The sequence below is a fragment of the Eurypyga helias genome, unplaced genomic scaffold (assembly GCF_000690775.1).
Source record: "Eurypyga helias isolate BGI_N326 unplaced genomic scaffold, ASM69077v1 scaffold4545, whole genome shotgun sequence".
Classification (NCBI taxonomy): domain Eukaryota; kingdom Metazoa; phylum Chordata; class Aves; order Eurypygiformes; family Eurypygidae; genus Eurypyga; species Eurypyga helias.
The window spans coordinates 4,418-28,720 of NW_010250675.1; the positions used below are offsets into that span (position 1 = coordinate 4,418).

Below are 24,303 nucleotides of genomic sequence, written 5' to 3' on the forward strand. Positions count from 1 at the left end.
TGCCCTGTTGGCCCCTCGGCTCTGGATCCAGCCCAGGGTACGGTTGGCAATTCTCTCTCTATACACTCTCTTATTCACGCAATCGCCGAGGTATTTATGTATGAGGCATCGTACTTACTACTAATGTCAGGGCTTTCCTTCCTTGTCTACTCACAGGACAATGGTGCTGGGCAGCTTAAAACTGTACTGGCATGGGCTTCCCTACCTCCCTTGCTCTTGCTTCTCCATGTTCCTACACAGAAACCAGAGCCCTTTTCCTGTGAGGCACTGAGCTCTGAGAAGGGGCACCCTGGGGCTATGGAAGTTGATTCTCTCAGCCACAGTTTCTCCAGTTAATTCGGTACAGTGGGATGAATGTACAGCCTGACTTGCCCTCAAAGACAGTGTCCATACCCAGCTGTATTACACACTTCGTGCTGTGGCTGCTACACTAACCTCATTGTGATAGAGTTGCCCATGCAGGTCTGATAAAACACCTCATACAGAAGGAAGCCAGGAGCTTGGCATGGAATTCTAAGACATTAAAATATTTCTAAATACAGCTTGTGCAATTTTAAGTTCTGCTTAAGCACCAGCTAAGTGAAACCCACTTTTTACAGGCTATTTTTCCCAGCTTACACCCAGCATGTGTCACTTGATTCAGGTCTTTCTTAGATACATTGCACTCTAGTGACAATAAGATCCTGAACAAATCTTGAGAAGGTAAGGTCAGGAGGCTGCTGTTAGTAATAAAACATAGTGTAAGAGAAAAAAGGGGTGGGAAAAAAGCCATTATAAACAAAAATGGGGCATGTGAAAAGAAAACAAAAACGTCGAAGCAGGTAAGTAAAGCCTGTTGACAGAGTTGAAGCTTTGAGTGTAAGCCTCATAGTAACGAAGTAATCAGATGTTTACCAAACGGGATGGGAATGATGGAGTCTAATCTTGGTCTAAGTTTAGGTCCTAATCCTCTAATTAAGAACTATCCAAGGCCACCCCTTAAATACAAATTTGGCACCTTTACAATATCTGCTATTCACTGGCAGAGACTTGATCTTTATCAGTTTTCTGTGTGACATCACAGGACACTAACTGGCACTGCAACTGAGGTGGTCACCACAGAGCAGTAACTCTTGAATCTGAAAATTCAGTATCAAGGACATCAACGATTATGAGCACAAGCAGATGAATGTTTATGATTAATCTGTCTATGGACTAGATTAAACATACCTGTTCACACTCCATTACAGCCCATCTTCTTAAACCTCTTAGTTCTGGAACCATGATATCTTTAAGGAGCGTTTAACATGGCCAACACAGACCTGAATGTCTTACCTGTAAGTGAATCACTGAGGTATATCTTGTATCTCAAAGAATTACACAGCTGCACACCTACGAACTTCTTATACCAAGTCCTCTTTACGTATTGTTTCCCTTTGCATTCTGAATAGGTGTCCGAATTGAACGGGATTTCAGTCCAGATAGCATCCTTTCCCACTGCAGGAGAGGAAGAAAGAAGCTGAAGTATGATGCTACATAACAAATTATGTACAACAAAGATATTCAAATCAATAGATTTAGAAAACTTGATGTAGCGGAATGCACCACAGCACCAGTCAGCTGCATTCTGAACATGAGAGAGGAAGCACCCGAGGGTGCAGATGTGACTGATGCAGTAACCTGCTGCTGTGCTTTGTGTGTGGCGTCAGTTTGGAATAAACTCATTCTAGGACCCTGCTCGGGGGACGATGGCTGCGTGCTGGCAAAACTCATTTACAAATTGTGTGATGCAGTCACTGTTTTTCAGTGGGTTCAAGCCAGGACAGTCAACTTGCAGCAAATGGTATGTGATTAAAAAAACCTGACCAAAAACCCATAAAAATCAAGTGTCATGAATCATGTGGAAAGAAATGGTGTCTCAGTCTTCGTCAAACTGATGCCCATTACAAATGTGAAAAGCAGCCCAATACGCTTGAGCAACCTTAGCTGTTCTTCAAAAGCTCAGTCCGTCTCCCACCAAAGACAGTAGGTGGCCTAAAGCATAGCTGGATCAAGCCTCCAGAAGCAGAAAAGTCTTCTAGAACACAATGGCAGATAAATAGTATCCTCTGAGTTGTGCTCTGCTAACTCACTTAAAAAGTGTGAAGTAGGTTATTCATTTTACAGAGCTTTCTTTTGCTTTAGTGACAAGGCTGAGAAAATATGAGGCTGTCCTTGGCTCATTTGTGTACGTTGGTTTGAAGCCATCCCAGCTGCCATGGGAGCACCACATCACATCGATTGCGTTCCGCTCAGGTAAACAAGCAGCCTGGCATGAATTCCTTAGCAGAGGGTGAGGGTGGAGGGAGTGAAATCATGTGTGAATGATGTTTGGTTCCATAACTCATTTAACTGGCACAAACAGCCACCCCCCTCGTGCAATTACGTTATCTCATTTCTGAAAATAATGTTGATCAGAAGACACCATACTATACGTATCAGGCTTACTTGAAATGGGCTCGCTCACTCTTGGGTCCGCTGGGGAGAGAAACAAAATTCTATCAGACACTGTAAAATGAACTTTCCCAATATTTCAATGGAAAAGCATTGGTAAGTGATTTTCTACAGTTGACATAAGCTGTAATTCGTGAAATAGAAAGAGTTTTGGAAGCAAAGTTCACTTTTGTATTAAATTAAATGAAAATAAATAAATTTATTATGTGAACCTACAGTATGAATGAGTTTTAAAAAATTTTACTTATGGAAAAACATCAGTCAAGCACAGTTCTAGTAAAACAAGATATTAAACCTGTAACCAGCAAAACCGAGTTCTATTGCATCCTTTTTAAAATTACAATTTCAAAGCCTACTTAATAAAAAGGACCTCTCTGTCATGCTGACTGCACAAAACTTGGCTATGAAAGCCCAAAAGCAAGAAATGGATGTGTGCAATTAAGCAAAAATAAAACTGACAGCTTAATTTGTCCAAGCTAAATAGGAGACACAACATAAGCCTTGTCATTCATGAAAACTTCACTTGGCACAAAGGTTTTTTTCAGTTTTAATAATCTAGGATTACAAAGAGTGTATTCACAGTTTTCAAATGTGTGGCATAGTCTGGACTCCTCCCTGACTAATCCTGTGCTCAGCCAAAACCCTCATCCGTCAGTGACAGCAGTAGAGGAGGACTATTATGTTATTACACCTGGCTCAGAGCGCAGATTGAGAAAGTCCTTTTAGAGCGGCTAACTCCATTGTGTGTTTTATATGGTCCTTAAGTACTACCAAGCAATAAACGCTTCTACACAAAAGATGGTATCTTGCTTGTGTAAAGTTAACTGTCCTTATGCCAACAGGGATCTGCAACAGGGAAAGAAAAGGCACTCTCTGATTCTCACCTCGGAGATGGATAACACTTAACTTGGGAACCAACCCATGGTCCAAGTAATGCTGTGTACACCTCTTCAGCAGCTTCACAGGAGAGTAAACAGGATGGAAGAGGACACAGTGGGAGACTGACTTTTCCCAACTGCTGTTTCTCAATCCTCATTTCAGCCAAAAGGCATCACTGTTACACAGCAGCCTTATTGACCAGGCAGCAGGAGTGCCTATAAGCAGGCCAGCCCAAAGAACCACCTTATGTTCCCCCCCCTAAGTCATTAATGAGCTTGATAGACACAAAAAGGTCAGGGATATTAATCTTAATGACTGAGCCTTCCCTAGGGATAAAGTTAGTTCCTTTGTAACGAACATCAGACAAACTCTCTGTGCTCCTGTTTTTCCTTCCTGCAGCCTGGCCATCTTACAACCTCTGACAACACAGCCCTGAGCTCCGGCTGACCCTCCGGCACTACCGTAACTTGCTTCGCAGTTAAAAGCCGATCCGGAGAGACTAAAGTGCAAGAGCAGACGTGCAAACGGAGCAAGAGAGCCTTTCCTATACCCCACAGACATGGACACTAAAGACACTGCAAACTATGGTCATCCTTGGGAAGCTCTTACCTGATTCAGTGCTGAATGCCACAACGTTGCTACTTGGACCTTCACCAAGAGGGTTTCTTGGTTTCACGTGGAATTCGTAACTGGGGAATAAAACAGAAGAGATGAAAATGAAGGCTTTCGGAGTCTGGAGCACGCAAAATGCCAACACACACCTCAGTGCTCCTCGCCTCCTGGAGAAGTCGCGGAGAGGCCTCCTTTCTTAATCTGAAAACGCTGAGATATTCTTTGTCCTAACTGTGTGAGGCCTCTCTGAACGCATAATTTGCCAGTCCTTTTGATATCCTTTGCACACATACTGTTAATTGATTGGATTTAACGCACTGCAGCTTTAAGCCTGTCCCCTCTCACACAGGCAGTTTCAGCTCTCGCAAAGGGAGCGTTCAGGCGAGGTCAGAAGAATCTGCTAAGCAGAGACTGAGTAAAGCACACTGCTCTTTATTAGCACGTGTTTCATCCCTAAGAACACAAATCTCCAATTCAAGGCCTCCCAGGCCCACCAACAGCAGCAGACATGGCCTATGGTGAGACAGGCCATGTCTTCCCAGAGAGGAACTCGGCTAAGGAAAAGATCCAAATGTTTAAATGTATGGTAATAGTACATACATGAAGTAATGAAAAGTTTGTGCGGCGTCTCTTTCTCCTCACGTAATATCACACAACTCCAGGCTGTGCTGGAGGTTATCTCATGATCTCTTTTCATCACAGCTGTGCTGGGAACCAGTGTTATGAAAATGGAACAAGACTCAAGAACAAAATCCAAGTCAGACTTCTCTGCTTACGCCTCTCCTACCCCTCAGTACCTAATTAATGGTGATGGACAGACAAGACAAGGTGGTTTCTAACTCTGCAGCTCATCTGAAACTTACACTTTCAATTAGAAGCTCGAGGTATAAATAGCTGTGGAAAGAGGGCTGCAGATCTGAAAACCTTACACAGAAGACACCAGAGAGATGAGGCAGGAAAGAGAGGTACAGGGGCAGACAGTGGACACAGCTAACATCTTTCATCGGGACAGAGCTAGGAACAGAGTCCATATTTCCTTCCTCCCAGCACATACTATCCCAGCAAGATGCTTCTCAGCCCTCCCGGCCCCAGGTTGGCAGCTCCTGGGAGCTGCTCACGGCTCAGCAGCGGCTCAGTGCCTCCCGGCAGGACCTGCATGCCCTCCACGCCAAAGCACCCTGACGAGCAGCATGCACGCACCCATCAGCAGCACCCCCTGTGTGCCTTCCCCGTGAGCCGTAACAATAATCCGTCCCACGCATCCCACCTACGGACAGACTTTGCGCCTGCTCTGAGCGCGTACAGGAGCACTCTTTTTTAACACGGAGTGTTTTTTCGTCAGTGACAGAGATCCGTAGGGCACCAGTCAAAAGGACTGTAGGCCTGGAAAATGGGCCCTACCTTAGAGAGAAAGCACAGAGCAAAATGAAAATCCCAGAAACGGGCAACGGAACATCCAGCTCTTGGCTCGTGGAGAATCGCTTACCGATGATAACTTGGTAGCTCATGACTATAACAGAGAATTTACTGTATGGCTGAAATTGGTTCCTAACAGCAATTTTCTAAAGAAAAAAGACCTTACCACTCTGCACAGTTGGAAATTCGTGAACTCCGTTTGCAAGTCCCTACAAGAGACAGAATAACTCGATCCAAACTTTGGATTACCTCTCATTGCGTCTTGGCTCCTGCAAAACCCGAACAGCTCCCTAATTAACCTCAGCAGGCTAATCATGCAGTACCAAGCAACTGTTTTCCATCCACAGTAATTCTAAGACAATATTTAACTTTGAAATTGCTTACATAAGCAATTGCCTTTATTTCTAGGGTTTTCTTTTCTTTCTTAAGAGAAATACTTACAAAGAATGGTATGCTGAACAGATGCATCGTGGATAATTTGTGAACATTTCTAAGTGAAACATGGGCTTTTTTTGAGCTTTAAAATATCTATTTGGAGTGATCTTAACATTTATTCAAACATGCCCAAGACCATTGTGAGAAACCCATATTACCCTACTGTAGGAAGAAGACATGAAATAAATAATAAATTGAATAGTAAGTTCTAGACACAAAATTGTTCTCATGATCAACTTCAAAATATTTAAACAAATACATGCTTTTAAAACTTGGATCTAAGCAGTTAATATTCATATTGGACATGTGGCACAGTAACTTTTGCAGTCAAGAATTACTCTCATCTAGTAGGAAAGGTCATTATCCAGGGAACTGTAGCAGAGCACCTGAAGATTCCTTCTGATGAACCACTGAGGCACAAATGAAGAGTTGTTAGTAAGTTGGGTGTTTTAAAGTAATGATCAGAAGACACATTTTGGACAATGTACAGATTAATGCATGCCTAGGGAAAAAAGACTCCAAAGAAGTTTTCTTGCTTCTTTTGCAGCAGGAACATATCACCGAGAGCTATTATTGTCATTTTTATCATTGACAGACCAACATGGCATGTTCTGTTGCTTTACTGGGACTTTATGGTTTGACGTTATGGATGATAATAATCTATTTACGTCTCTTTGTATTAAATCAAAAGGGAAGTATGACGACTACTGTCTAGGATTCCTGACCTAGAGTTTTCTGATTCTATAGGATTGGCTAGAAGGAAAGGACAAAAACTGAGCAGGTGAAATGCTCTTATGAAACTGGACTGGACAGGCACAGGGACTCAAAGGACGCAGGCATCTGAGCTAAAGATAAGGATCTACAGTCAACATATCTGGATCTCACCTGCATATAGAAGGGTCTCACAGATTTTGCAAGCTGGATTTACATGCCTCTGTCAGGCAGAAAGTCACAAGCTAGACAAGACAGTGGAGGATTTTGAAGCAAATTTTAGTATTTTGCTGATTTTTGTACAATTATCCTCAAGAGCTGATATGCCATACTTTGACTTGCATCAGGCAGTTCTGTTCCCAAAAAACTTAAATCCATGAATTTGGACACATCGATTCTCTAATTCCATAGAAAGATCAAAACAAGTACTGAAGACTAAACAAGCAGCATTTTTCAAATTGTGGTCTAGGGGCCACTGGGCTCTCTGCAAAAGATCAAACTGCACTTGGTAAAATTATGGCAAGACTGAAATAAAGAACTAAAATCTACACATAGAGATTTTAGATTATGTAAATACATAAACAAAATTGGAGAAAAGGGAAGTAATAAAGAAATGTCCAAAATTCAGCTTCTGTTGATAATATCACAGAGCAGATTTTTGAGACTACAATATATACAATTCTACAGTTTTGTGGTAGGTGTTTTTACAGGTGCCTAAGCATTACAGAGCCCTTTCCTCTGCTAAACTCAATGCTGAAGAAATAGCAATGTCTGCAAGAGTCCCAGAACAACCACCAGTGACTTTTGGAAATGAAGAAAAGCAACTAATTGACTGAAAACTGGAAGGGAGAGAAAGAAAAATTTAGCTTAAGCTCATGATTTGATAGAGTTTACAGATCTAACTGTAATTTTAAAGCTGTGCTATGGTTCTGAATAGAAAACCATTTAAAATCTCCCTTTTTATGTGTCAGGTGAAAGATGTGAAAATAAAAATAAAATGGGGAAAAAGGGTACCTGCTGCAATCATACTTTCATATAAACCACACGGGAGGGGAAAAACCTATTTAGACGTTCAAAAAGTATGTAGGGCAAAGTTAATAAAGGGAAATAAGACAGCTATATAATGACAATCCCATGTCTCTCTCTTAGCTATACTTATTCATCAGAAACAGGAGTCTATATTCCATCTTTATATCTGTGTGTCTGTGATGCCAGAAATTCTGCTACCCAATATATGCAGCGATCTAACATGTGCCACACCTCTAACATCTATATGATTGCTATCCCACAGACTTCGGAGACTAGGCCTCCCAAATCCTCCCAAAATGCACAAGACAATCAAAGTCCTTGTTCAGATTAAATGGACTTGACTTACAGTAATTACTGTGCAGAGCGTATTTTTCCACCATGGGAAATCGCTATCCCACATGGAACTTTGGCAGACACAGCTGCTCCTGCATTTTTCAAATCATGCAGAAGGAGAAGGTTGGAGATGGCAGGACTGAAAACAAGTGAGGATAGATTTTCACCATAACAGGATGACTGGAGCAACTGAGTACAGTCCTGGGACCTGGGGTCAATTGCTGGGGAGATGCTGGAGGTTAGATGACAATCATGCAGGACTGTCTCAACACACAGAGCTTCTCTGACTCTGCAGAGTGTGCTTGGATGGTATTATCAGCAGATATAGAAAATAGAACTAGGTTTAAGAGGAAAAAAAAAAAAAGTACTGGGTTTGTTTGAGGAATCTTTCTCCTAATCAAGCTCAAAGAAGGGCCAAGAGAAATGGGAAATGCTTACCTATGAACCCTGACATCAACAGCAATTTAGTAAAATAATCTGTTACTTTTGTAATATAAAGTACAAAAAACTCCAGCGTTTTTCTGTCACTTTCTGCATGTTTCTGCTTTGCAACTTTCACTGTAGTTCTCATCTCTTGAACCCTGCTGTTAACAAAAGCTAAGCTCTTTGCATCGGTAGATTTGTTTTATTTTATGTGGTAAGCACATTTTGGGTGCTAACTGCAACACAAACCAATACTAGATAATGGTAATAACAGCACGTGCTGTTCATGAGGTATGAATTACTGTGTATAAGTGCACAAAAAGCTTATTCAGTAGAGGGCTGAAGACTGAGTAAGGCTTTTGAGTAAATTACAGTAACATTCTCTCTTTTTGTTTCATACTTTTGTAAGACATGAAAAAACTTTTGGAGGAAATCATCTACACACATTATAAAACTGTTTGGCATGTGCATATACCCACACATTTAATGTTTACTTTACAGTTTTGGCTAGTTGGTTGGTTGAGGTTTTTGTTTTTTTTGGGGGGGCCTTCATATTATTATTTTTTTTTTTTTTTACAACTCCTGTTATTTATATTCCTCATGGCTGCAAATATACTTTGCCTTGGGATCCAAATCTACCCAAAAGTCCAAAAGAGACTGCTCAAAGTTTATTTTAAAAGGAGAAATTATATTTGAAATCACCAAACTACTTAACCAGGCAAAGGATCAGTGCCTAAAGGAAAGTTTTACAAAGCTATGGAATGCAAACATCAACGACTTTTTGGTTTTTATTAATACTTTTTTCCTATCAAGAATCTATACCAGCAGGCTGGTGAGACACATCCTCTACATGGATGGCTACCTGAATTTCCCCAGAGTTCTTTGGCACATCTCTGATTACACTGTTAATACTTTTCTTTACAACCTTCCAGTTAGTGCCAATACAAACATGCATGAGAACTGTTTTCAACAATATTCGGACTCTTTTTTGAAGGCTTGTATAGAAATCAGTGCTGCAAAGTTTCCTGGACACTAGTGGTATGTTCTATGAACTTAATTGCCCTTAAACAAACCACCAGAATGAAAGAGGAAATGTACACCTAATAAAAAAAAAAATATATTTCAAGATAGGGCAGGGATGCAGAAATGAGAACTAGATATTTTGGCAGAGAAACCAACAGAAATAGCAGGAGAAGTCAAAATGATACTATATCAGATGACTGGAAGACTTAAATAAATAAATCAATTTTAAGGAGTTAGAAAACTCCAGAACTAGTAAAAAAAAAACCCCAAACCAACCCTAAAATTCCTTTGGAAATGGGAAAATAGAATTTGAAGCAAAAAAATAACAACATCTGCATTTAATATTCTGGGCTAGGAAAGGTCCATGTAAAAACTCCAGGTCAGTGAAACTGATTTTAACGAAGGAGAAGATGCAGATGAACACCATCATTACTCCACAGGAGACAGAATGACCAAAACAAACCCCACAGGAAGCCCGTTTCTGTCTCAGGCCTCTCGAGGTTTATTACAAACAAGCACCTCTGGGAGGGAAGTACTGAAAGTTGTGGATAGTGACCTTACCTTGACTCACACATGGGGATCTTGCTTGTCTGTTATCACAGGAGAAGTAATGGCAATGCTTTTTTTTGAAGGGCAGCTTTTAATGTAAAACTAAGAAAGGATAAACACCAGAGTCCTGTCCAGGAGTTCCAGTGTGAGCAGCTTCAGACAGAAATTAAAAACAAGGGACCTGTGTGACAGGTTAGATGGAATATTACAGGTCTCGCTCCTCAAATGACTGCTTGGGAGCTTGAGTCTTGCAGTTTGGCTTTTACTGTTTTCCAAGCAGAATAAATGGAACTTTTCTGAAAAAAACTGTGGCAGTTTTCTCCGTATAGAAATTGCAGAATTTCCATGTGGAGGATGAAAAATTAAATTGACAGATTAGGTCATACTAGCGCATCCCTTTCATTTTTTTTCTTTGCTAAGAAATGAATGACATTTGCATAAACATACAAACCACCTTTGCCTGCATTAAAGAAAATGGGTGAAGTTGAGATTTACAAGATCAGAAACTACCTCATAAGACACAATCATACAATAAATTAGGTTGTAACCAACCTATGAAGGTCATCTTGTCCAGGCCCCTTTCCATGACAGGGATGACTTAAAAGCTATGTGGGGTTGCTCAGGGTGGATCAAGAAGCACCATAGCTGCAGACACTCACTGCTTGGACAACAGAGTGAAAAGTGGTTAGGTCAGTACTTGGTTCAGGCTGACTAGAAGGAGTAAGCCTGAACGTAGTTTGGTTATTTCACTCATTTAACAAGTGAAGGACTAACTGAAGGATAAAGGCAGCAAGAACTACAGAAAATCTGATGTGTGTGATACTGAAAAGAGGGCCGAGTGAAATGTGACTGAGATTTACTCTAAAATCCTTGGAAATAATGCAAAGGGTAACAACATCTAACTGCAGTACAAAGTTATAATCAACAGCTGTGTATGTGTGATTACTAGATCACAGAAGCACATCTATAATAGAAATATTTAAGCAGAAGACATTCGTTGAACAAGAGAAAGTTTCCTCAGGCACCAGTTATATCCAATTATCTGTCTGTATAAGAAGGATACATATAGCGTGCATACCATAACCATACTACATGCTTTGGGAGACTTCAGGTAAAAGTTACAACCAAGAGCAAATTATCTGAGGAAATTAAACAGAATTCTAGATTGGACCCAGACAGCAGCTTAGTGCCAGGAAGAGTAGCTGGTTCAAGAACTCTGACCAATGAAATAACAGGTATCAAGATTTGAACTTCCCAGGTTATTTATTCTCTCAGAGGTTTTCTAAGATGTGGTCGTGAAATACTGCAATCACCGTATCTGGCAATTTTCCAGGTGAAAAAGAGGCCAACGTACTCATCCTATAAGGAAAAATCCTTTAAATGAATATGATGTCAACTGTCAGGCATGCCTTACTGTGAGAGAATGGAATAGATATGATGTGCCTTTTCTTGAACAAAACCCAGGGATCTTAGAGCTCCAACAACATCACACTGTGCAGAAGCCTTTAGATTTTTTTTTTAAATCAAGCAGTTTTGTTGGAAAGCAGCTGACTGTGCCTCACATTTATTTAAAAGGTGTTCTTACCGTTAGAGTTTCAAGTCACTATTTTACTCTCACCTCAGAGTCTCGACGTCTTGCAATCAAGTCAGCAAGGACACATAAAGCTGGCACATATATTGCAAGATAAACAAGAGATATGACAAGCTGCCGTAATCTATACAACTTGATGTGTTTAAGAGTAGCCCTCACAAGTTGTTGCATGCCTATGAAAGTCCATTTTCATTTCTCTATTAGCATGGTATGGGCCTGTTAAAACCAAATACCTGATAACTCTACTGAAAGTCAGAACTCCTTTCCTTTTCAGCCAGCTAGATCTTTTTCTAGGTCTAGTAACTTTTCAGACAGCTAAACGGACACACAACATACTACATGACAATCCTCTGATTCAGAGAAATTTGTATCCCATTTAACTTCTATGTTTGTGCTTACTGACTGCTGCAGTCACTCATGCAATTTTTCATGAGACACGGTTAGAAGTCTCTCATTGCTGCCTCCCTAACACCGTCCAAATGTCTTAAAAATTCAGTCTGGCCATTAGCTCCTAATCTTTAAAAGCTGCCTTGTCAAGAGGCCAGCTCAAAGGAAGACGGGTGTCTGGCTTACTGCAGAGCTTCCCAGAGGTGTACAGTATGACCTATTTGAACAAAGAATGTGAAAGAGAAAAGCAAACAAACAGCATGATCTGGCAGGCTCCCATGCACCCAGTTTTTCCCTTGTTCTTCCCCCTTCACACTGAGGAGTTGTTTGTCCTGCTTCCCTCCTGCTGGATGTGGGCTATTAACTCTTTAGCTCCTGGGTCAGGCACTAACTTGTCCTATCTGATGTACCTCAGCAGGATGGTAGACCTTGGGCAACGTGACTGCAGACCGTCTTTGTCACGCACTGCTCCTCAAGAGCATACATCTGGGGAAACACCGGCTGCAACTGCCTTGCTGCTATAGGATCTTTTTGGTTTAAATTTACCCATGGAGACTGAGATACCACATTCACAAACATTTTTATTCCTTTTTGAACGTCTTTGTTGAGGTCTGTCTGGTTCAGATCCATCCTGAACCGCCTTCAGCTCTGGCTGTACTAAATATTCAGAGCAGCATATGGGATTCATACAGCCTCCCTGATGGCTTCAGGAAAGCTGGAAAAAATAGACTCTCAAATTCAGCTTGTCAGCTTCTCCAAAAGTATTTCAGGGCCAAGAGGTTCTTCTCCAGTTAATCCACCTTCTGCTACTGAACATCTCTCTTTCCATATACTTGCTGGTAGTTTTGTAAGCGTTCACCATTTGCAAGAGGGATTTCTTTTACTCTTCCAAGTTTCTTTTCCAGCTTCATCTCTTCTACAGCTCTTTCCTTTAAGGCTAGCTATGGAAAAGTCTGCTTCCCAGACTTAATCTATTGCCTGATGGATTTGCAGACATTTCAGGGACTCAATTAATTAATTGACCTGTGCTTCATTGTCCCTCTTGCCTCTATTTTCAGCCAGTTTTGTCCACAGGTCCATTTCCCTCGTCTAGTGAGCGATCAGCTTCCGACAGACAGGAGACTTTTACTATGGACATATGCCACCTCTTGCAACACTGATACTGTCTACCTTATGCCAGCTGTCTTAATCACTTTCTTATTTTCCCTAAATTTAGTGTGCCAACAAGCCTGGATTCAAATGGTAACAGTAACAATTTCTTGTGCTCCTGCCAAAGCTCTCAAGGCGTCCTCAGAATCAGGAAACACATTTTGAAATGGGACTTTAATCAAACAGAGCCACTCTGAGAAGGACTTGGCATCCTTTAAATCCTGTGGGACTTGAGGGACTTGCAGCACTGCAATTCATAGCACAGGTTTTCGATTTTGGGTGATGGCTTCCTGAATCCACAAAGACTTTCGCTGTCTTTCCCCTTTGAGGTTGGGGGTGGGGATAATAGTCACCACCCCATCAGGGAGAAGTTATCCCTTTATGTCTTAAGTCAACCTCCACCAGTCAATACTGATCCAAGAGCTAGCTGCTTGTAACAAAAGCCATGCTCCAAAAGACAGCTTTTTCCATGGTCTTCGGTTGGCTCTTGCTTACCAAAACCCGAAAGTCCTCTCAGAGGATTGACAGAATTACAAATTAAAGTTAATTATGTCAGTTGTGCTGAGCATCCTAACACCCCAGAGAGACACAACTGTACATATAAACCTTGATCTCATATATCAGATTTGGATTTCTTGAATTCACCTTAGTTTTTTATCTGCTAAATTCAAGGTTGTTTTTTTTTTTTAATATAAAAATCTATAAATTTTCTTACATTTGACTGTTAATCTTACTGGTAGGAACAAGTCATTTCTGCAGTATATCCAGGCAATGAATAACACTCTTGGAAATTTCCAGAAGATTTCTCTGATGTGTCTTAGCTATTATCTTAAAAGAAAGCAAAACCAAAGCATATCTCTTTCCTAGGAGTAAACCCAATTTGGTCTTATATACATATGTATTTTCATTTGAAGTGGCAGACAGCTGAGAGTCTAAATCAGTTGGATTAATTTAGCAAATCATTTTATTTAAATTACCTTGTGTCAGGCTTTAGGTTTTCCACAGTAGAATGGGTTTGATTTGTAGTGATAATCGATTTCTCCTTTTCACCATCACTTGCTCCATTTTCAGTTGACACAACCTCATACTCTGGAAAATTACAGTAAAGAGAAATTTTTCTTTAATAACAGCTCTTCATGGTGCTCTCTTTTCTCATCTGATTGCCATTCCTACTGTTTAATAGGACTTAAGTATATCTTGTGTGAATGGGTCTGGACATTTGTATGCTAAAATGGTTTGGAAAGAGAGGTCCAGTTCCAGATTGGTGACTGTCTAGCCCCTCATCCTTTCTCATAATTAAATTATGGGACAGAGCATACTCAATATCCCACCTCTGCCCAACGGTATGCTAGTGACATAATTCCAAACACAATTAAGTATAAGCATTCTGTAGTTTGAATGAAGAAGTATCAAAGATGAAAGTACAGTTTCTAAATACTTAAAACTTGATTAGCTTAAAATAAAATCTATTTTTTTAAGATTTCCAAGGAAAATGCCCAACTAATCTTGATTGTGCACTTAGGGAATCTGTCACTTTAGAATGAAATAGTTTTGCATAAATTTATTTCCGTATTTTTATGATTTATAGAGGCTCACTGGTTTCTTTTCATCTCTCTGGGATGTATCATCAAGCGCAAACCATACTCTGAGCAGGGAATTAACAACAGATGATTTGGAAGAAGATACCCCTTCAGTCATAGCTCTGTCCAAGATACAGTGTCTCTCTAGCAGGCAACCTCTGTCCCAGTTCATAACTCCCTCGTTTACTAGACACTCTGGACGTATTGCTAATTTTTCTCTCTTTGCAAAGAAATTCACAACACCCCCAGTCCCTTCCTTTTCCATTTTTAAAACCTGTCTAGAATACCATCTGCAGCTCTGTTAATTGTAAACTAGCAGAAAATGTTTAATGTTTTCAAAGAACACTTGCAATGAGCATTTAGATCTACAACACGATGAATAAAGCAGGTATTACACCATGAGGACAGAGATCACCTATCAACAGCTAGAAAACTATCCAAGAAAATGACTTTCTTTTCTGTTTTCTTCTAACAATACTATTAACTTCTGAGTTCTTAACTAAATGCTAGCAAGCTGTAGGACTTTTTTGCTATTTTTTTTTAGTTCTCAGTACAAAGAGACCCATTTGTTGTCAACGCAGAAAGATAAGACACCTGCAATGGGATTCAGTCTCAAAAAGGAATAAAACTCTCTTAATTGTTGCTGGACCCTCAGATCCTCAGTCCTTGTAAATGTAGGAGATGTGTATGTAAATGAGCATGCACACACAAATTGACCTAATTTTGACGTCAATTGTGTAACTATGGCTTTTTGCACTTTACTATGCAAAAAGTAGCCATCGAAACCACTGGGGTAAATTATGTAAGACAATGTAATTAAGTGGAAGTACAGAGCAGCCCTAAAAAATTATGCTCTAAAATTCCAAATCCACAGCAATTCAGTGTGAGAAATTATACACATGTATGCACCTGTGAATTTCAGGTTGTTTGCTGTAATGGTTTCAAAAGGGATGTCTACACAGTATCTTTTTATCTTCACCTTGTAATAGACTCAGTGATTTAGACTATATAGAGTGCAACATAGAACTTCAAAAGAGGTTTAAACATATGTCAGAAAGTCAGCATGAGGGAAGAATTACTGTTGATACTGAAGATTTCAAAATTTCCATGTTCAGAAGTCCTCCCCAACAACAGTCACCCATGAACAGCAAAAGACCAACCACTGCCTTTTAAAAACAAACTCATGGACCTGCAAGAATGGGTGGCTCAGAGTAGGGGTTGTGGGGGAGAGAAAAAATTATGCAACTTGAGGGCTTTTACTTTAGAGCATTTGTTCAAGTGGCACCCCAATGCAACAATCAAAGACATTAACACTGACGAGATGTATTTGTGTAAAACATTTCTGTGTTTTCTCTCTACACATTTCCTTTTTTGGAAACAAAGGCCTTTTCCTACATAGCCACCAAGGGCTGAGTGAACCATGGATTAAAAATGAACTCCCCAAAGCCTGTATTTGCCCTAATTAAGCCTCATTAATTATGCTTATTAGGAAGCATGGGAGAAGGGGTGGATATCCAGTGTCTTAGATACATTCAGATAGAGAATGAGTAGGTAACTACACAAATCCAATCTTTCTGCCTTCTGCCAGCCCAAAGTCAACATGATCTAATCTTTTAAATTCATTCAAGTTGGAAAAGACAACACATGCGAATGTGCGCACACATACACACGCAAGAACTACTGACCACATCCATGACCTGCTTGTTACTCAGTGCACAAGACAATAAACTGCCCTACATTTCTGTGGCAACACAACAGGAGTTGTGGAGCACCAGCAAAATGGTCTTAGTTCCTGACATTTGTAGCCTTTATGAAAACAAGGAGGTAAGTTCGATCACTGTTTTGCTTACTGGTTGTCAAACCTTTCCATTACTGAGGTGCAATTTTGTTTTTAGGAATACTAAATATGATGAAATACCTCATCCAGAGCTAAACGTCAAGACAAGTAACCTTTTCAAAAAATCAGCTCAACAAATTACATTTCTGTTTCCACAGTCTATCTGAAACAGTGCATTGAAAAACAAGATGTGATGGCTAAATCATATAATTGAAAAAACATGTAGAAACTACAAAAATAAAGGAGTTGACAGAAAACTTTATTTAAGTCTGTCTAAACAAGTAATATCATACTGATGCTAGTATGAAGTAATCACTGTTTTCAGAAAATGGGATTCAATGCCTTCTCTTGATTTCAGAAAGTGTCCTTGGATGAGTCATTAACAGTGTAATTTTTTGAAGTTAAGATGAAGGAGACAAGCTCAATGAGAGTAATTGTAAGCCATAGAGTTTAAACATTTTGTATTACGCACTGAAGTTAAAAGAAATGAAGATGGTATTTATCGGAAAGCTATTACATCTCAATAGGAAGATATCTAGATTGAAATCTAAAATTTTTCATCATGAAGCAAAGTGAGTATTAGTCACATATTCTGGAGAAGGTTTTAATCTTTTCCAGAATGGGGAAGGGTATGCCAAGTGTCTTGGTTATCATAGAGTAGTCTTATAGAAGAGAAGAAATTTCATAGAAAGTTAACTTTTATAAATGCTGATTACAACTGAACAGAGTAAGGGTTTCCCCCTAAAGTCTCCAAAGAAACAATGAGTATGTGCTTGCCCTGTATTTTACAAGATGCATTGTGAAAGAAAGGAAATAGTTTCAGAAGGCAATTATGCCTTGGTTTCATTATTAGATGATGTGCACTGACAGTTTTACCAGCTATAGTTGAAATGTTTCTATTTTTGCAATACAAACGGTTGTGCTGCAGTGGGTTCATTAACATGCTCAAGAAAAAAAGCAGGTCTAATTCCAAGAAAGCACTCAGACTAAATTATGTTTTCTGATCTATTCAAGCTAAGGACTGGTCTGTGGAGGAGGCCTCCTAATGACAACAGCAACAGAAAGGCTTTCCCCTGAACAAAAATGAGGATTGCAGAACTCCCTGGAATGGGAAGCGTTCACAGGGAGCCTTTCCTCAGCCTAACTCTAAGGTTAGCAATAAACTCACATTTCCTTTCTTCCAGGATGAAACCCATTGCAGAAGGCAAGTCAGATAACTGTTTTCTCTTGTTGGAACTTTCTGTTAACCTACAATCTCTTTTTATTCACCTTTTAATCCAACAGAAGAGTTAACCTTCTTCCTCTTTCCCGGAAGAAAAAGCTGCAGGCTAAGTTTTGATCTGAATGTCCCTTCGGTTTTGCATTTATTTTTCAAAATGATGGGGAGAGCAAGAAAGAATAAACCTAGTCATTATTTCTAGAAAATCAAGGAAGGACTAATTTGGGGAAGAGACAGTCATCTAATTATATGCCTGCACTGAAATCCCTCATGGCACGCCTATGTAACAACATCTGAAAACTTCCCACTTACATGCTGAAGTGAATGACCAAGTGTTAGCCCTCACGTTCCTAGTCTTACCTGTTCTACTCACTTGTAATGCAACACAGCCAAACCTGCTTGGTCGTGGCTGTGATGAGCCAGTGATTTTGCAAATCAAAATTTTATGTCTGTAGTGAAAAAAAAAAACAACACCCAAATATTTTCCTGACAGTACAACAGAACAGTAATTTTCAGTTCTTAATTTATTTAAACGTTCAACTTTGTTAAGCTTGTGTTGATATACAGAAGATGACAGAAAAATTGTGAATGGTCATCTTTCATGCTCACCTGTCTACGTACTGATTCCTGCATGACTCACAAGGATTTATTCTCAACACAAAACCCTTCCTTTGGAAATGAATAAACCAAACAGATTCTTTTAACATAGAGAACGTAGTGACCTTATGGTGGGTACAGCAACTATTATTCTGGCAGAGTTTTACTGTCTTACTAAATGGATGTCAACAACATCACCAAGTCAAGAAAGATGTCTACATTACCTGTACACCTCTATATAATAAAGACTACTGTTGCACTGCTGCAACTTCTTGACCGGATCTTATCAGATCCTGTACACAGAGAAGCCAGAAGTTAACAGAAGATAGAGTCTCATACTTCCTAAGTATCTTTTTGTGTCATCACTGACACTAATGATATAGTTGTGAAAATCTCTATCTAACCTAGTAGCATTTTGTTATCCACACTGGAGTCGACAGTAGCACAAAACAGAAGCACAGGGGTGTCACACTTCCTTGAGATTAAAGTATTTTTTAAATGACATAAGACCATTGAAAGTAAAGTAAAAATAAGCTGGAAATACTGGCTTCTGATACAATGGAGGAAAGAAATCAAACCAACCAGTAACAGTGTCATTATCTGGTTTTTCCCAGTCCAATATGACGAAAGTTGGACAGCCCTCAACAGTCACCACAGTGAGGTTGGTTGGAGGATTTTGTGGAGGACGAGTAGGTTCTTCCTTGCTGCCGGCTTCTTCTTGAGGAAAATGTTCAAGAGAGCTTGTGATAGAGCAAGGCACATCATCGTCTTTCTTCATGTACTTGACATGGGGGGCTAATAGCAACGGAAAGAGCTGTTATTCAATAGAGTGTATTTATAAAACATCAATAACGTTTCATCTAGTGCACAATTTCCATCTCAGGACACCAAATAAAATTCTGCATAACAATTCAATGTCAAACATAAATGTTTAAGAATAAAAGCCATATACCCAATATTAAGCTGCTTGGGGTTTTTTTTATTGTTGTTAGACCTGGAATCCACACTGCCTTCACCCCCTTCCCATTGGCACCACTGATGAAATATCACTCTGAAGGTATCAGTGGGTGATAAGCTCTGCTTGAAAAAATTAACCTCTGTCACAAAATAGGACAGTTCACTTCAGTCCTTCTGCAGTAAAATAACATCACAATTCCTTTTGCAGCTTTTAAGCGCTGTGTTAATACAAACACATAATGCCCATCACCACTTTTTATCACCAGAAGGAGTAACAGTTTTAGTCCAGAGTCATTCCATCATTAAACCTTCACTTTCTAAGGTGATGGTCAAAATATTAACCATTTTCAGTGGTATGGGACCAAACCTGGAAACAAACCTTTTGAGGCAAATGTCTTGTACTCTACATCAAAATTAGGAAGATTATTGAAACACATTAATTATAAAATTAAAACTTCTGTTGGATGTAAACAATAAGCTCTTGCAAGAAAAAGTGTCTTCAGAAATTAACTGTATCTTACCAGACTGGGAAAATATCTTGGGAAATCTTTTAGTACAAAAGTACGTCTTCCTGTCATCTCACCATGTCAAACTCCAGATTACTGCAACAGCAGTAACTTGACTACTTTATCACACAATAGTCATGGTTGGAAGGGACCTCTGAAGATCACCTAGTCCAACCCCCCTGCCAAGGCAGGTTCAATCATCTAGTCTAGTATATTTGACCATATTACTAGACTACCTGAATGTGCACAGCCTGGAATGAGAGGCGGTATACATGATAGGTAGATATCCCTTACGGTAAGGTGCACTGGTACTGGGGCAATACCTCTCCAAGTATGCTTGCAAGACCACAGGAAGATTTTTGTTTGGTTTGGTGCAAAGTGAGCAGTGTGCAGTTGTACTATTGCTGCTGGCATACAGGAAAAGCCACAACATGTTTTTGGGCAAGACTGTAAACTAGGAGGTGGTAGCAGGGAAGAAAGTAGACAAGAAGCAAAATTTAGTCAAGAATATGCTGATGGTCTGCACTACAGCCCTTTCATCTGACACTAAAGTGGAACAGAATGAAATGAGGCTTTGGCCTTCATATAACCAAAGAAGATAATGTTGATGCAACATAGGTCATTCTTCATATATTCACCCAAATAAAAATTCCATAGATATTAAAATCCTACCTTGGTACCTTGGTTTGCCTGAAGAATCTGTTTCTGATGTAGGACTTGAGCTGAAGACAGTTGCATCAACTGTGGAAACACAGTGATAATTTAATTTGCAATAAATACAAATTTTCAATGTTAGAACTGCAGCATTTCACAGCTCATTATAAATCATGGTAAAGCTCTTCCATAACAGACTTTTGCTGCCAGATCTGTCTTTTTCTTTTAAGCACTCCATAGTTTGGTTGTGATGCTAAGTAAACCCCACACTTAACTGCTAGTAGCCATAATCAAAGTCACAGAATCACAAAATCACATGACTGCTGCTGGATTAAGTTCATGCAATATATACAAAATGCTCTTTAGACCTTTTAAAAAGTATCATGTTGCACTGTACTGGCTGTTTAGCTTGGAGTTTGTTGCATGTTCATAGAATATACAACACTATTATGTTGGCATATGAACTTCTCTAAAAACAGTGACAGGGAAATCAAAAATTCTGTCCCCAGAGTGTACAAATTGCACAACATTTGAAGGAAATTGAGGGCAAATACACTGGTGAAGAGAAATGTCTTCAAGCAGTCAGGATTCATGACACCAGTGTTGTGTTAAATAGCCACTATACTGGACAGAATCTTCTCTTAGATGCAAATATTCCAACGGACCTCAGCGGACAAAACACAACATTTTAACAACAAGCATTGTTTAAATAAATCTATCAGTCAGTTGCTTTACTGAGTACTAAGGGTCACAATGAGCTCACTGTCATTATAAGGAGACAAGAATTTCAATGTTACTGTAAATCCAGGAAAATTAGAAACAGCATCTTTTATGACCATATGCCTCAAGCTGCATACTTTAGCTCAAAAATTTTAATCGCACCCTCTGCAAACCCATCCTTGTATGTCATTTTGGGGAGCTTTAAATCTGAACTTGTAGTTAACTGCCAATTTTACAAAGGGCAAATGACCAACTAACTGCTGTGTTTATCCGATTACATTTTTTTTCCCTATTTAAATGGTGGCAGTTTGATCAGATAGCTAGGAAGATATCACATCTGTGTTGAGAACTATTAGTCACTGTCAAATAATAATAATTTGAATTTATGTCTCGTGCAGAAAGAAATGTTCAGGAAAAGAAGTGCCTCATCTACACAGATGTAAGGTAGCCACTGAATAGTATTGAAAACCTACTAAGCATGTATTGATTTTTCGGAAGGTGGAAGGCCTGTCATCTTTTCATTTACCAAGCTGTGTATCAGAAGACAGACAAAAACCAAAAATCTTTATGTTCATGGAAAAAAAAAAAAAAAGAAACCAGAAGTGGGTGTAATATGCTTACCATAATACTCTGGAGTTGCAAAAGCTGTTGGCATCTTATATGACGTTCCTGTCCTCACAGGTGTTGTTGGTCCAGCGGGTTTAGCTATAATGACAGAAGGAGGAACTTGTGGCAACAAGACATCCACTATTTCTGATTTTCAAACACAACTCAGATTTCTGACAACTGCTTCATAAAACAATTAATTTCATTTAAACTATGATATTCCCTCAAAATTTATACAACAGCTTCCTGATGGAGTCAGGAAAGTTCCAAGGTTTTCTTATTGCCAATATAACCTATGCTTGAAACCTAAATTCTAAAGTTCTAAAATTCTTTGCTACTTCTTAGCTTCAGTCAGCTAGAATATGACCTGGTTTAATGCACAGGCCCATCCTACGCAGGTACGTAAGAGGATGCAAAATAACCAGCACTGACTTTTCTGTTTCTCAAATAAAAGAGCACTTTTCTTCATAAGATGTAAGACAGAAGAGCTGAAGTCAGCAACTGAAACTGGGATTTTTCCCTCAAATATAGCTAGGGTCCTTTCATTTCTGCTCTCAATACAGCATATGTATTTTGCAAGGCTAGAGCTGGAACATGCCATAACAAGAAACACTGAGTCCTTAACTGTGATCTGCATTAAGACTTTAACCAGAGACCAGCGTTGGAGCTTCTACCAAATGAAATTAAGATGCACTTCAAATAAAGGTAAGCAAAATACAACAAAGTCCAACATTTTCAAAATTTGTAACACCACATGACTCAAGGGAAAAAACTTTCATTCTGAACAGATCTGTTCTGTAGTAGGCACCATAAGTATGGACAGAAACTGACTGCTAGAAGCAATATTATCTCCCATAATTAAATAGCTATTTAAAAAATTATTTTAGATTATATGACATTGCTTTTACTCCTCAGCTGTTATCACCTAACAATAAAAACAAGTTTATAGGAGGCAAATAATCCATGGTAAATAATGTCTTGATCATTTTCAAAACAGCTGTAAAAGACAAGAACTACATCCAAAAACCATTCAGATACTCCCAGATAACCACTGTCTTGACTATGAAATCTCAACCCTAAAAATGTCAAGAACTACATAATGTAGTCACCTTCCTTGCATGTATGACACAGAAGAACATGGTGACTGAAGGCAGAACTCTGGTGAACCAAGTTTAAAACAACAGAAATCCCTACCTTCCATTAATTTCCTTAATAAAGTGGATATTTATTAAGACTCTCAGTAGAGTCCAGTTTCACAAAGGTTCTGGAACTCTCGTGTTTCCTTTTTTTCCATTCAGGAGACTTTTAATGACTGTATAGAAAACCTTCCCATAATACTCATCCACTGGATGAGTAAGAAAGATGCAAGTAAGGAATTAGTCACAGTGTTAATGAGAGAGAAACAGGACAAAATTATGAGGGGGAAAATCCGAGAAGAACATTGAGGCAAATTTTTCCTTTTAATATTGTGGAACAACCTCTCCAGGGAACAAGAGGAAACTCAATTATGATGTTTAAAACCAAGTTGGATAAAACACAGGAAAAGGAAAATCTGTTACTGGCTGCACAAGGAAGAACCAGATCATCTAACCAAATTATTCCATCTTGAATGCCTAGGAAGGTATGGTAACTGCTGACTACCACATAATCTGGCCTCCAGTGTATGGAAAAAGGGTAAAATTTCAAAACACTGGTGAATTAATTAGACACTTAATGAAGAAAACTATCATAGACCCCATTTCAAGCAAAATAAAATGTATCAGGTCAATGATTTTTTTATGCTATATTTTAAGACTGACATCTTATGTTTTGTTGTAACTATTACTAAGGAAACAACACCAATCAACAGCAAGTACAGACACAACTTGTAGATCTTGGCTCTACTGTTGAGTAAATATACAGTTTGTTTCATCCAGCTTGGAGATTCTTGCTTCTAATCTGCTGCACAAAACACTCGAGGTTTATTTAGGTTCTCCCACCGTTGCCAGCAGGAAGACCATGTCATGAATACTAGGGTAAGCTTTCTCACAAGGATCTCTGCTGAAGCAGGGTAAAGGAAGGCGAGGACAAAAAGGGCTTCCCTGGAAGATCCAAACAGTCTTTGCTCTCAAGAGAATTGGAAGAAAATTCACAATTCCCTTGCTTTAATAGCACACAAAGCCTCAGATGAAAAAAACAACAGAAACTAGCCAACAGGAAATAAAGCAGAGCCAAGACCTTTGTATTTCCAGTGAATTACAGAGAGTAATACAAAGAATGAAGCAGTTCTCATGATGCTAAGCATAATGAGACTAACTGGAACAACATAAGGCTATGGATTCTAATACAGAATCTACAGACAAAACGTACATAAAGATACTGAATATCTGGTTCAGGATAAAATTAGGAAAGGTGAAAGTTTCTGTGTGCTCTTGTACTGACATGGAGAAGCAGGAACACTGTAGCATGTGAATCAAAGCGAAACTCTTTGCACATGAAAGAGCTTGCTTTACCTCCCAGTGCAGTTAATTTTCTGGGTGCCTATTAGCCCAAGTTGTTTGCAGTGCAATGGATGTGCCATATATATGGGACAGAAGTGCTTTACCAATAACTAGTTGGAAGTACGCACTGAAGCATAA

At 39.3% G+C, this 24,303-nt stretch overlaps 1 protein-coding gene across 1 annotated transcript in view; it reads right to left on the reverse strand.

Moving 5' to 3' along the window:
* The window catches only part of LOC104509710 (target of Nesh-SH3-like), a gene marked incomplete at its 5' end in the record, with an annotated part of 47,503 nt that overhangs the window by 1,151 nt on the left and 22,049 nt on the right, over window positions 1-24,303 (reverse strand). The window contains 6 exons of the mRNA XM_010151745.1: window positions 3,765-3,850; window positions 3,961-4,040; window positions 13,987-14,098; window positions 18,825-19,037; window positions 20,378-20,446; window positions 21,701-21,784. Of these exons, the coding sequence (XP_010150047.1) occupies window positions 3,765-3,850; window positions 3,961-4,040; window positions 13,987-14,098; window positions 18,825-19,037; window positions 20,378-20,446; window positions 21,701-21,784 (644 nt within the window). The remainder of the gene's footprint in view (window positions 1-3,764; window positions 3,851-3,960; window positions 4,041-13,986; window positions 14,099-18,824; window positions 19,038-20,377; window positions 20,447-21,700; window positions 21,785-24,303) is intronic.